This window comes from Aegilops tauschii, chromosome 2, assembly GCF_002575655.3.
Source record: "Aegilops tauschii subsp. strangulata cultivar AL8/78 chromosome 2, Aet v6.0, whole genome shotgun sequence".
NCBI classification, from domain to species: Eukaryota; Viridiplantae; Streptophyta; class Magnoliopsida; order Poales; family Poaceae; genus Aegilops; species Aegilops tauschii.
Window position 1 is genome coordinate 498,814,891 of NC_053036.3, and position 13,807 is coordinate 498,828,697.

At 47.1% G+C, this 13,807-nt stretch overlaps 1 protein-coding gene and 1 pseudogene across 1 annotated transcript; both read right to left on the minus strand.

Moving 5' to 3' along the window:
* Positions 1–5,018: 5,018 nt before the first annotated feature.
* Positions 5,019–6,169, minus strand: LOC109755414 (probable carboxylesterase 12; annotated as a pseudogene).
* A 2,044-nt stretch (positions 6,170–8,213) lies between these two features.
* Positions 8,214–9,957, minus strand: LOC109755413 (probable carboxylesterase 12). Its single transcript, XM_020314326.3, has one exon. The coding sequence runs from the start codon at positions 9,733–9,735 to the stop codon at positions 8,761–8,763; it is 975 nt and encodes a 324-aa protein (XP_020169915.1). The 5' UTR covers positions 9,736–9,957; the 3' UTR covers positions 8,214–8,760.
* Between the last annotated feature and the right edge of the window lie 3,850 nt (positions 9,958–13,807).

Below are 13,807 nucleotides of genomic sequence, written 5' to 3' on the forward strand. Positions count from 1 at the left end.
GAATGCTCAATGGCCAATTCAAGAGTTTAAGGTATTCATAATTTTTCCTCTGTTTGTTGATTAAAATGTTTAAAGCTGGCCACCTCATGTTGCCACACTGAATATAGAGGGATATATGGTCACCCCTTCGGTACAACTGTGAATCGAAATCTAGAGCTTCTCATTTATCTTTTTTACATGTTCTCTAAATAGACATGTAACTTATATGACACAATTTAGACGCCACTTGTAAGTTGTAATGCCACATGATTTGGTGATTTGTCAAAGGCTGTCAATGTCAGAGAAGAGGAGGAGGGGGGGGGGGAGGACACTGAGCCGACGGAGGATGCAACAAGGGCAGGGTGGGCTGGCGAGGTGCAACATGATACAACTGCTGGTTGTGATTGCCGAGGGACCGCGGTTAGGCCGGTGTCAAGAGGGATGTGTCACCGGAGTGGAAGGAGGAGGACGCAGGACGTGCGTGGAATTTGGCTGGCACAAAAATTATTCTGGCGAGGCAACGACCGGCGGACCTTTTTAAAAGATCGGCCACCTAGCGAGCCATAGGATTCAACGAGGGGAGCCATCAGATTCAATTGTGAGATTTGCAACAAGGATGATGTTGCGCTCGGACGTTTGGAACAGAGTTCATGTTGCGGATTTTTTTGCAGGAGAGGTATTGCTGCAGAAATTTTTCTGCAACAGAGCTAATGTTGCAAAAAAAAATCTTTCACCTTTATACATGTGTCACTAAAGAAAGTTTTGCAATATCACAAATGTTGCAAAAATCTTTTTTGCAATAGGGAGAATGTTGCAACAAAAGACCACCGTCGTTCGCCACGAGCTCCCGTCAAACGGTGGTGAGGGAGGAGCAGCGCTGCCCGTCGCCACCGCCGAGCGCTGGATCACCGGTCGGTTCTCCTCGCCTCCATCCTCCTACCCGACGAGGTGGGTGCACTGTGCACGGTTGATAGACGTGGTGGAGGCGGCCGACAAGCACCACCGCAGCGACCGCGCCCAACCTCCGGTTGCAACGGCGCACCACAGCGGCGACCACGTTGGACCCTCGGCTCATGGCAAACCGGGACCACCCAGTTGTGCTGCTGATGCCTTGGGATGAAATGATTACGAAGACATGGAGGTGGTCAAGGATTCGCGTGAGATCCAGATCCTGCAACAAATTAGTTGTTGCGGTGGGGAAAATTGCAACAACGACTCAGTTGCAAAACCAGGTTGCACCCCCAACCATTCAATCAAGATAGATCCGACGGTCACAAGGCGGCGAACACGCGTATTGTTATCAGCCGGCTGATGGCAAGCATTTTCCATAGTATTTACTAAACAAATTGATAAAAGACATTAGACATGTCGTTAGATAACTGGATTGATTCATTTACTTGCATTTTGTCTGCAGCAACGCGAAGACATCTTGTATGTCATTGACAAACATCCACATAGTGTATATATTCTGGAACTTATACATATATCACAGCCGCCAGGGGTTAAAACTCTGAGGCATTTATTGAAATAAAGCAATCTGGCAGGAATTCCGATATATCTAGATGACAACATTTATTCCTGCCTAGTATTCCAACGAGCATAGGCAGGTAATAAATTTATATATTTCTTTATCATAACATGCACAAATAAGCATTTTTATCACTATATTCATGTTAATATTAATTTAGGAAATTATTGGGATGTGTCTGGTTATTTTCTTTTATTTTATGCTCTGGCGAAACGGTAAAGAATTGGCTCGTATGGTTTGCACGCTGAATATTTTCCGTTACACATTTTAAGACCTTCGACGTGAAGTATTTTTGCTAACTACATATATTGCTTGTGTAGAATGGGTATGAGTTGAGGAATATTTTTTTATTATACTTGCTCAAATATCGTGCGAATGAAGCTAATGACAACATTCCCGATATTATGTGAGATTTTTTTAAGTGCGTCAAGTAGATCTTAATTTGTAACAGATTTTGAGTTGGACAATCGCTCTATATGTATACATCGTCAAATTGACTTTGTTATCAATTTACATTGCAAGTGAACTGAACTTTAATCATCATGCTATCTATTCTCTACATGTGAAATTTAATATGCATTACGTTTACTAGTTGGAGGCACGTGCTTTGCACGTGTGCGTTCTTAACTAAAAATTTCATACAAGCAGGAAAGTTTTATATATAAACAAAGCACTTTTTATATGGAGTTTTAGCTTCGCAGCCTCTTGCCAATTTACAATGTTCATGAACAAATTTGATTTTCTTATATTTCGAGAACATGTAAAGAGTAATTTTGGTTAACACTTACAAATGTAAAGTTTCCCGCAAAAAAGGCAAACTTGCAATTAATATTCTCAAAACGGTAAGTTACATCATGGGATTAACTTTTATTCAAAAAATAATCAGATTCAGAAACTGAACACATGGTCTATCCGTGGATTAGATTAGAATTAGTAATCTATCTATGGATGGGGCATGTCCCAGGCGCATCAGATTAGAACTGTAATCTATCTATGGATGGGGCATGTCCCTCCTTTGCTGAGTTGGCTTGTGATGGTTCTGTAATTGATTCCGTATGAGTAAAGCAAAATGGTCTGTGGCTCTGTGCTCCCGTTTGTTGACCGGATGTTTCTGTTGTATGTTAAAACTAAAAAATGTCTGTATATTGCATATACATGTGAAGCCCAATGGATCTGTATCATAAAGAATGATATGTGCTCACTTATGTTGCTGGATTTCTGCTATATGCAATTACTGAAAAAGAAATGGTACATCTATAAGATTTAAGTATTGTATATGCTAGAATAATAGCCCTGCAAATACATTAGACCCTCATCATCCACATCATCGTACTCAATGGTGTCTTCACTATTTGCCAGGTATTCTGTTGAGAAGTTATCTATAGTTGTAAATAGATGAAATACTTGTATGTGCAACAAATTAAATCATTGTAATTATGACTAAAATTACCATGAATGGCAGGAAAAGAATCCTGGGGCACATAAATGATATCTTCATGCAAATTGTTGGTCTCTCTACCACGATCCTGTGCAGTACTTTCTTTTCCTGACCTCTATCTTTTATTATGACCACAAATCTCTTGTACGTATGTTTCTTCCTGATCATGCGAGAGTTGTGAGTGCATGTTGGGGCAATGATGTCGCTTACGCACCTACGTTTTTTAGTTCATATTTTGCAGCTTGATCTTCTGAGGATATTGATGATAAATATATGCCAGGTGAACTGATGGTGAATTGAGTTCCAGATTTTGGATGACTTGTGCCAGAACCACCACTATCCGCCACTGTTTTTAAGGAAAAAGTGTCAACGACGCTGTGATGAAAAACAAATGATAGTAGATATTTGTTAATTCATTTTGTATCACAACCTTGTTTTCCTTTTGATGAAGACTCTAGTTGAGAAAATACTGAATCGTGCTTTTCATAGTTTGAACTGGACACGACTTCCTTTCCTGTAATGTAGGTTCAACCTTATCCCATCAAAAAATTATACATCATATAATAAGGAGGTAAACAAACATTCAACGGTCATTGATAATATGAGAAATGAATTTATTTTATTTATAAAGCGGGGCGAAAGCCTTTTTCGGTAATATGAGAAATGAATATTTCGTCGATTAGAAAAGTTACATGTCATGCACATATTCTTATTAGCCCTTGTATTTTTCTGCTGTGGTGCTGGTTGTGTATTGCTACAAATTGCGCTGCACTCACGCCTTATCCTTTTGTACTCACGATTCCTTTGCAAATAGTCTTTCCTCTGGGAAGAACTCATTTGCGTAGAATTTTTGTTTTCACCTAAGGGATCATTCTGCTCTCCAATGACAACTACTATTTCCCCATCAAAGAAAACAAACAAAAAACACATAGTATATCAAGGCAAAGGATCGATAAGGATAATAATTATATATCAAGATAATAAAGAAACATACAGCGGCTCCCTTTTGGTGAAGTCACGTCTAGTGAACATTTGTAATATCTCTAAATGGAACTCGGCGTTCTATCTTGTCGATTTTACTTGATTTTTATAAGCCAGGTGTTTTCAACCCCAACCTACGGTATAAGCATTAGACCATTTTTAGGTTGCCAAATCCAAGAAAAATAATTATAGCATATACAAATTTGCAAATAGCTAAGAGACACGAATAGAATGAACATGCGCTTTATCTTCAGATAGCATTAACTTTAATAATGTACTGTAACTGTTTGGACAAAAACACAAACACCTTGTGTGCAGGGAAAGTAGAAAAAGTCAGCAAGCCACAATCAGACCAGTGGAAGAAGAATCACCTGATATAAAACTAAAATCAGACCTTGCGTGCAAGAAAAGTAGAAAAAAAAACAGCAAGAAGAATCACTTGTACAACATTCTCATACAAAAGAATCATCACAAAATCCCAATAGGAACAGAAGTATCAGCAACCTCACAGTCACCTCTGGTTAGTGGCACTATGGTCAGCTGGCCGTAGATGGATATCCAGCTCCTATGAGCCTGGACTGACCAGGCGTAAACAAAATTTGAAGCAAATCAGAGACTGCAAGGAGACGGGGGTGGAGTTGCAATCTGGATGTGGGAGGTGATTCGGAGGTGCCAGGGGTGTGGACGGGGGGATGGACCGATGGAGGTGCTGGGGGCTACAGAAATTGGATACAAAACATTCGGGGGAGAGATTAGCGTGAGATGAGAAGTGGAGGTTGGCGGGGAATTGATTTGCTTGGAGCCAGGAGGCTACCATGGGTTGTGGAGTTCTCTCGAAGGGGCTACTGGTTTTCACCTTTGGCGGGAATGTGCGTGGTTGGCGAATCCGGGTGACTCAGGCCGTTCGATCTAATGAAGTTGACGGCTACAGATGATTCCATTCTGGAAGTGGTGGGTAAAACGTAAGAGAAGAAGCCAAATTCAAAAATTCAAAAATTCGTGTACTATAGTAATAGAGATATAACCCAACAAAATATTTCAAATGAAGTTGCAACTACAACTTATTCAGAGGAGCAAATATCTGGCAACTCACAAGTGTTACCAATTACCGATTTAGAAATCGCGTGTTCCTTTATTACTTAATCACCCACCGGATGAGCAAGCGAAGCAGACTCAGCAGCGCCTGACGAAGTCGGCCACGACGGCGAGCTCCTTGGCGGCATCGTCGCAGTCGGGACGGAACAGGAAGTAGGTGTGCTTCTTGCCCCTGGTCTCGTAGAACTCGAGCTCGCCGGCCCACCCGCACGCCTTCATCCCCTTCGCGTACGCGCGCGCCCTCTCCACGAACCAGCACAACTCCGCCGTGGTGACCAGCATGCGGCCGGACCCGAGCTGGCGCCACTCCTCCGGCGACGCTGCCGGGTTGATGTACGGGTGATCACGGCCGAACTTGTCACCACAGGCCACATCCCACACGCGCTCCGTGTCGCCGGGGTAGAAGAAGGCGGCGTCCGGGGACTCGCCGCCCACCGGTTCAGTCCCCCAGAAGTAGGAATGCAAGAGCGCGACGCCGCTGACCTTGTCCCGTAGCCCTCGATGCCATCCTTCCGGAGCCTTATCGCCGTGTTGTGCGCCATGTTGGCGCCGGCACTGTCACCGGCGAGGACGACGCGGGAGACGTCGCCGTGCGCGGCGAGCCAGGGCTCGGCGCCGTCCGGGCGGCACGCGGCGACGACCGCCTTGAGGGTCGCGAAGGCGTCGTCGTAGGCGGCCGGGAGGGGGTGCTCCGGAGCGAGACGGTAGTCGACGGAGACGACGACTGCGGGCGCGGCAGCGGCGAGGGAGGCGGCGTACTTGTGGTAGATCGGTGAGGCCACTGTGTGAGCAACGAATGCGCCGCCATGGAGGTAGACGACGACGGGGAACTTCCTTCCCGGCTCCGCCGCGGCGGCGGCGGGGAGGTAGAGGCGAGCGGAGGCGCTGGCCGCCGGGTCAAGCACGACGTCCTTGGAGGCGACGCCGTTGGCGAGGTCACCGGAGGGGGAGGGCGGGACGGTCTCGGTGCCTTGCAAGCGCTCCACGCGGCCGCTCTTGTGGATGCGTATGAACCCGGGCACGTCGTACGTGATCTCGGAGCTTGGGTCCATGACGGCGGACGGCGGACGGCGGCCTTTGGCTTCCCGGCGTAGTGCAAGGCGGCAATCGGAGCCACGAGGAGAGAGCTACTCAGCTGCCCAGGTTTTGTGATGGGTTATCGTAGCAGTTGCACGATGGGCTATGAGCTACTACTCCATTTTGTAGCACCTCGTACCGATCGAACACGTCAGCTCGCAGTCTCGACGAACCATTTTATAAGCAGCAATCACAGCGTCCGATAGTTATCTACACATAAATCTTCTTTGCAGTGGTTGATCTACCATGGACTTTTGGGATCAGTCACGCATTGCACTGAACAGGACAGGCCGGGCCGAGACGGCGAGAGAAGCACACCGGGCCGGGCCGAGACGGCTGCTAAGGCACACCATTGAGTGAGTGTTCGATGTTGTCGAATCGTCAAAGTCCCCTCCAACAACAATTCATTTCATCTCATTTAAAAATCAGGTCACCTCTTACTTATTAGAAATTCATGATGGAGTCCAAGGGAGAGGAGCATGTGTTCCTCCCTAGCCATCTGGTGTGTTATGGGCAAACAACTGATGGACCGGGTGGTCAGTTTCCATGTCGATAAATGAATCTTTAGAGATCAAGTTGTTTTTTCCTTTGTATGTCATCTTCCCTTCGTGTTTTTCCTTTTTGAAAAGGAGGGTAACCATTGGCCTCCACAGCGATTGATGCACACAACCCTATGTATTTTTTCAAAGTTTAAAGATCCAAACATGTCATATAAGGATCACAGAAAGCTGGTAAAACCAGACGGCAATAAGACTACATAACCAATGATACTTCATTAATCCTATTAGTGCACTATCATCTAATCGGTGGAACATAGCCTATGGTAGTGTCTCTGGTGCCTGCACCAAGAGCCCAGGGACTACAACGCCTCCACACACAACGATAGCATCACACGTGGATCCAGTCGATAGACTTGAAAATAAAAGGACCCCAATAGCTAGGGGACGTCGGCTGGGTGGGGGCGGGGGCGGGGAGGGGGGGCTTCCAGTGAACGATCTTTTCGCTGGGGATGGCTTGATCGATCGAACCAATTTGGTTCGCTCCCAGCCTATTTCCAAGCGACTTTGCCAGCGTGGCTCTAGGCCAAAAAAAGTGGCCAACCACAGGCCATTCATCAAAATCAGTGTAAAAACAGTGTTGGCACAGAAAAAACTAAGTCACAAATTTGCATATATTAAAAAAATACGTACATAGGGATTTACCATGCTTTAAAACATTACAAAAAAATAAGTTTAAAATTTGTCATGAGGCAAGTTCGAAAATTTATAATCTACCATGTGTTTTTTTTTGAAAAATGCCATGTACTTATAAATTCACGAATTGGCATGTTTTTTTTAAATGCCATTTTTTGCTACCTAGGAAAAATAAAAATAAAAGAAGGAACTAGGAACCAATCCCAAGTTTCCTAGGTGGAGGCTTCCCAGACTTGCTAGTCCGGTGAGCCTTCCGTTTAACTAAGATGTTGTTTGCGCAACTTTTGTTACGAGTGAACGAATGGATTTCTTCGACGTGGCAACACATAGCGCATCGTGATCCGTGATTCTGATCCAACAGTAGTTGATGCGTTCGCTGGAACTGATGAAAAATCTGATGTTCGCTAGTTATAATTTCTGAAATAAAATAAAAAATGTCTGGAAACTTCCGTTCAGTTAAAAATACCTTATGATTTATGAGCAATGCCAGATCGCCCAGACTAAATGCATACCACCACTCGGATTTAAGCCTTAAGCCTAGGCTGAATCCCCACCAACTACTTTTTGAACACCCGCTAACCGCCATGGATTTTTGGCTCTGGGAGCATATGCTCCCTAAATAAACAGCAAAATTGAAATAAATAGTAAATGAATTTTAAAAATTCTGATATTTTTCATAGATATTCATGTTAGCAAGTGTGCTTGATAATTTTCATGCGATGCGGGATAGTAGTGCTTCGTTAGTGAAAAAAAATTAAGTGTAACATTGGGCATTTGACTTTTTTTTTGCACAAACCTAAATGTTTAAGTTTTTCGTCTGGAAATTTGCATGTAGCATTTGGGTGTGACAATGAACCCATATATTTCTTTGTTTTAAATGACATTTGTAAAATTCATTTTTGACATGCGGGAGCATATGCTCCCTATAGCCAATGTGGATTTCCGCTAACTTGTTTTCTTTGTGTTACAACTCACGGTCAGAACTTTGCAGTATATTGTACTAATTTGTAATGCACATCAGAAATTCAGAGTCAACCAGAATATCAGTTCAGTCTTTCTTTTTAGAACAAAGCCTCAAAGAGAGCCTGGCTTTGAATTAATGAAGCCATCAACTGGCCAGGAATTACATCGGCCCATACAACTGGAAAGAAAAACAATGAACTGAAAACGGCAGATACAGGTGCTACAAAACAGCTTACAGGCACCGCAACAGAAAGCACAAGGAAATTCTACAGGTGTTTCAGAGGAAATTCTACAGGCACCACAACCAAAACAGCTTACAGTTCAGTCCGTTTTGCTTCAACTATGCAATGAAGCTGCAATTAGCAACTGATTCAGAGGAGCAAAAATTGTTTCCGTTCGTGTTGCAACTCACAAGTGCAATCAATTACCGAATTCGTAGAAATTACAGTAGGTGTTCCTTTATTACTGAATCACAATCACTCACTGGATGAGCAAGCGAAGCAGACTCAGCAGCGCCTGACGAAGTCGGCCACGACGGCGAGCTCCTTGGCGGCATCGTCGCAGTCGGGATTGAACAGGAAGTAGGTGTGACTCTCGCCCTTGGTCTCGTAGAACTCGAGCTCGCCGGCCCACCCGCACGCCTTGATCCCTTCCGCGTACGCGCGCGCCCTCTCCACGAACCAGCACAACTCCGCCGTGGTGACCAGCACGCGGCCGGACCCGAGCTGGCGCCACTCCTCCGGCGACGCCGCCGGGTTGATGTACGGGTGATCACGGCCGAACTTGTCACCACAGGCCACATCCCACACGCGCTCCACGTCGCCGGGGTAAAAGAAGGCGGCGTCCGGGGACTCGCCGCCCACCGGTTCAGTCCCCCAGAAGTAGGAATGCAAGAGCGCGACGCCGCTGACCTTGTCGCCGTAGCCCTCGATGCCATCCTTCCGGAGCCTCATCGCCGTGTTGTGCGCCATGTTGGCGCCGGCACTATCGCCGGCGAGGACGACGCGGGAGGCGTCGCCGTGCGCGGCGAGCCAGGGCTCGGCGCCGTCCGGGCGGCACGCGGCGACGACCGCCTTGAGGGCCGCGAAGGCGTCGTCGTACGCGGCCGGGAGGGGGTGCTCCGGAGCGAGACGGTAGTCGACGGAGACGACGACGGCGGGCGCCGCGGCGGCGAGGGAGGCGGCGTACTTGTGGTAGATCGGTGAGGCCGCTGTGTGGACAACGAACGCGCCACCGTGGAAGTAGACGACAACGGGGAACTTCTTTCCAGGCTCCGCCGCGCCGGCGGCGGGGAGGTAGAGACGGGCGGAGACGTTGGCCGCCGGGTCAAGGACGACGTCCTTGGAGGCGACGCCGTTGGCGGGGTCACCGGAGGGGCAGGGAGGGACGGTCTCGGTGCCTTGCAAGCGCTCCACGCGGCCGCTCTTGTGGATGCGTATGAACCCGGGCATCTCGTACACGATCTCGGAGCCTGCGTCCATGACGGCGGACGGCGGGCGGCGGCCTTTGGCTTCGCGGCGTAGTGCAAGACGGCAAGCGGTGTAACGAGGAGAGAGCTGGCCAGGTTCTGTGATGGGTTATCGTAGCAGTTGCAAATCCATTATTGCGCGGACCTTTAAAATAAGGACAAGACCGCGGAAAACATGTTTTGAGAATTGAGATGGGTTGCGGCCGAATTGTTCCGTCTTCCGGAGTCTGTTTTGCCGCAGCCCGCACCAGCCCTTAAATAAAAAAAATACAAATTTGACAATTTGACAGTAATTCTGATAAACGGCTGCAAATTCGAACAATCAAATATAGTTTACGTGAAAAATTAACATAGTTTTTGTCCATGACCCAAAAGAATCTCATGCAAAAACCACCACCTTCATGACCATCATCATCATCATCACTCTCCACCATCGCCACCGAAGCCACCGAAGCCACCACCACCTCCAGGACCATCATCATCATCATCATCATCATCATCATCATCATCACTCTCCACCACCACCACCGAAGCCACCACCTGTCGCCGCTTGCTTCCTTCTCTCCAAGATTCTCCTCCTTGCAATATCATGCCATTCTTTGGTGACGTCGTCCATGTCATTGCAGTTCATCGTCATGATCTTGTTCTCCTCTTGAAGAAGCTTGGCCAAGGCCTTGTTCTCCTCGGCAAAGGCTCTTCTCTCCTCAATGGCGGCCTTGCGCAACCCCTCTTCCTTGAGTAATTGCTACTTTTCTTGCTTCTCTTGCGCCTTCTTGTCGACCAACTCATTCTTTGCCTCCAATGTCTTGGCCATCATCAACTCATTTGATTGCACCATGGCATCTATCTTGTCCCGCAAGCTTGATGCCTCCGCTTCCCTCTTGATCTTGTCATTGGCCTTCTTGTTTCCATCGGGCGCGTTCTTGTTTCTTGGGCCATCATCATCATCCATCTTGGTGAGTGAACCTCTCTTTGGTGGGGATTCTTTGTCAATCAACATCCACTTCTCGCTATTTTGAAGCAATTTCCAACAATGCTCTAGTGTAAATGACTTGCCATTGAAAGCTTCCATGTCCTTGTACCTTTCTTGCGCAATTTTGTCCTACAAAATGAAAACAATGTCAAAGTATGTCACATGCAATAACTCCAACGGCTACAAATCATTTGCACTACTTGGGACGTGAAAACAAACTCACATAATCGGCTTCAACGGTACCACTTGGAGGTACATTGCGGACTTGCTTCAAGTAACCACTCCAACGGCTATAAATCGGCTTGATCACATCCCAACGACCTTGGAGTGACCTATAGGTGTGTGGCGTCCTTGAGGGATACTTTGCCATCATTCGAAAGAACTGATCCTCTATCCTTTGCCAATACTGCTTGCCGGTTTGGTCAGTGCCGGTGCACGCATCAAGAGACACAGATTCCCAAGCCTTGATCAAGACTTGATCTTCCAATTGCGTTTAGTTCTTCAATCTCGCACGCACTTTTGCTTGCGCTTGGTCGAACACCCCCTCCCTAATCTCCTCCACCTCATCTTCTTCCTCACCGGGACCATCCACACCACCATCCATCTCATAGTAGTCGTAATCACCGATCAGGGCTTGATCAATGTCGACGGCGTTGTCGTCCAACATGTGCACAAACTCAGCAGGCGCATCATGCAAATCGGGGCCACAATTTCGCTCCACAAGTCACGAACAATTGCAATGGCGAAAAGTGAAAACAACTAGAAGAAAACCAAAGTTCAATACCTTGCGCCCTTTCCATCGAATAACTCGGGGGCGGCAGCAGCAGCGTCGTCAGCGGGCGTCCTCGGGGAAGCTCTTGTGGTGGCGATCGAAGGAGGTGGCGCGGTGCTCGCAGTACCTGTTTTGGCCGCCTTCTTGCGTTTCACTGTTGGGGAACGTAGTAATTTCAAAAAAAAATCCTACGCACACACAAGATCATGGTGATGCATAGCAACGAGAGGGGAGAATGTGTCCACGTACCCTCGTAGACCGAAAGCGGAAGCGTTAGCACAACGTGGTTGATGTAGTCGTACGTCTTCACGATCCGACCGATCAAGTACCGAACGCACGGCACCTCCGAGTTCAGCACACGTTCAACTCGATGACGTCCCTCGAACTCCGATCCAGCCGAGCTTTGAGGGAGAGTTCCATCAGCACGACGGCGTGGTGACGATGATGATGTTCTACCGACGCAGGGCTTCGCCTAAGCACCGCTACGATATTATCGAGGTGGATTATGGTGGAGGGGGGCACCGCACACGGCTAAGAGATCAAGAGATCAATTGTTGTGTCTATGGGGTGCCCCCCTCCTCCGTATATAAAGGGGGGAGGAGGAGGGGGCCGGCCAAGGGGAGGAGGCGCGCCCAAGGGGGGCAATCCTACTCCAAGTAGGTTTTGCCCCCCCTTTCCTATTCCAACTAGGAGAAGGGGGAAGGAGGAGGTGGAGAGAAGGAAGGAGAAGGGGGGCCACCGCCCCTTCCCTTTCCCAATTCGGATTGGGGCAAGGGGGGCCGCGCGCCACCTCCTGGCCTCCCTCTCTCCTTTCCACTAAGGCCCATAAGGCCCAATAGCTTCGCGGGGGGGGGGGGGGGGGGGGTGGGTTCCGGTAACCCCTGCTACTCCGATATATATCCGACAACCCCCGGAACCATTCCGGTGTCCGAATATAGTCGTCCAATATATCAATATGTCTCGACCATTTCGAGACTCCTCGTCATGTCCGTGATCACATCCGGGACTCCGAACAATCTTCGGTACATCAAAACACATAAACTCATAATATAACCGTCATCGAACTTTAAGCGTGCGGACCCTACGGGTTCGAGAACTATGTAGACATGACCGAGACATGTCTTCGGTCAATAACCAATAGCAGAACCTGGATGCTCATATTGGCTCCCACATATTCTATGAAGATCTTTATCGGTCAAACCGCATAACAACATACGTTGTTCCCTTTGTCATCGGTATGTTACTTGCCCGAGATTCGATCGTTGGTATCTCAATACCTAGTTCAATCTCGTTACCGGCAAGTCTCTTTACTCATTTCGTAATTCATCATCCCGCAACTAACTCATTAGTTGCAATGCTTGCAAGGCTTAAGTGATGTGCATTACCGAGTGGGCCCAGAGATACCTCTCCGAAAATCGGAGTGACAAATCCTAATCTCGAAATACGCCAACCCAACAAGTACCTTCGGAGACACCTGTAGAGCACCTTCCTAATCACCTAGTTACGTTGTGACGTTTGGTAGCACACAAAGTGTTCCTCCGATAAACGGGAGTTGCATAATCTCATAGTCATAGGAACATGTATAAGTCATGAAGAAAGCAATAGCAACAAACTAAACGATCAAGTGCTAAGCTAACGGAATGGGTCAAGTCAATCACATCATTCTCCTAATGATGTGATCCCGTTAATCAAATAACAACTCTCTGTCCATGGCTAGGAAACATAACCATCTTTGATTAACGAGCTAGTCAAGTAGAGGCATATTAGTGACACTCTGTTTGTCTATGTATTCACACATGTATCATGTTTCCGGTTAATACAATTCTAGCATGAATAATAAACATTTGTCATGATATAAGGAAATAAATAATAACTTTATTATTGCCTCTAGGGCATATTTCCTTCAGTCTCCCACTTGCACTAGAGTCAATAATCTAGATTACACAGTAATGATTCTAACACCCATGGAGCCTTGGTGCTGATCATGTTTTGCTCGTGGAAGAGGCTTAGTCAACGGGTCTGCAACATTCAGATCCGTATGTATTTTGCAAATCTCTATGTCTCCCACCTGGACTTGATCCCGGATGGAGTTGAAGCGTCTCTTGATGTGCTTGGTTCTCTTGTGAAATCTGGATTCCTTTGCCAAAGCAATTGCACCAGTATTGTCACAAAAGATTTTCATTGGACCCGATGCACTAGGTATGACACCTAGATCGGATATGAACTCCTTCATCCAGACTCCTTCATTTGCTGCTTCCGAAGCAGCTATGTACTCCGCTTCACATGTAGATCCTGCTACGACGCTTTGTTTAGAACTACACCAACTGACAGCTCCAGCTG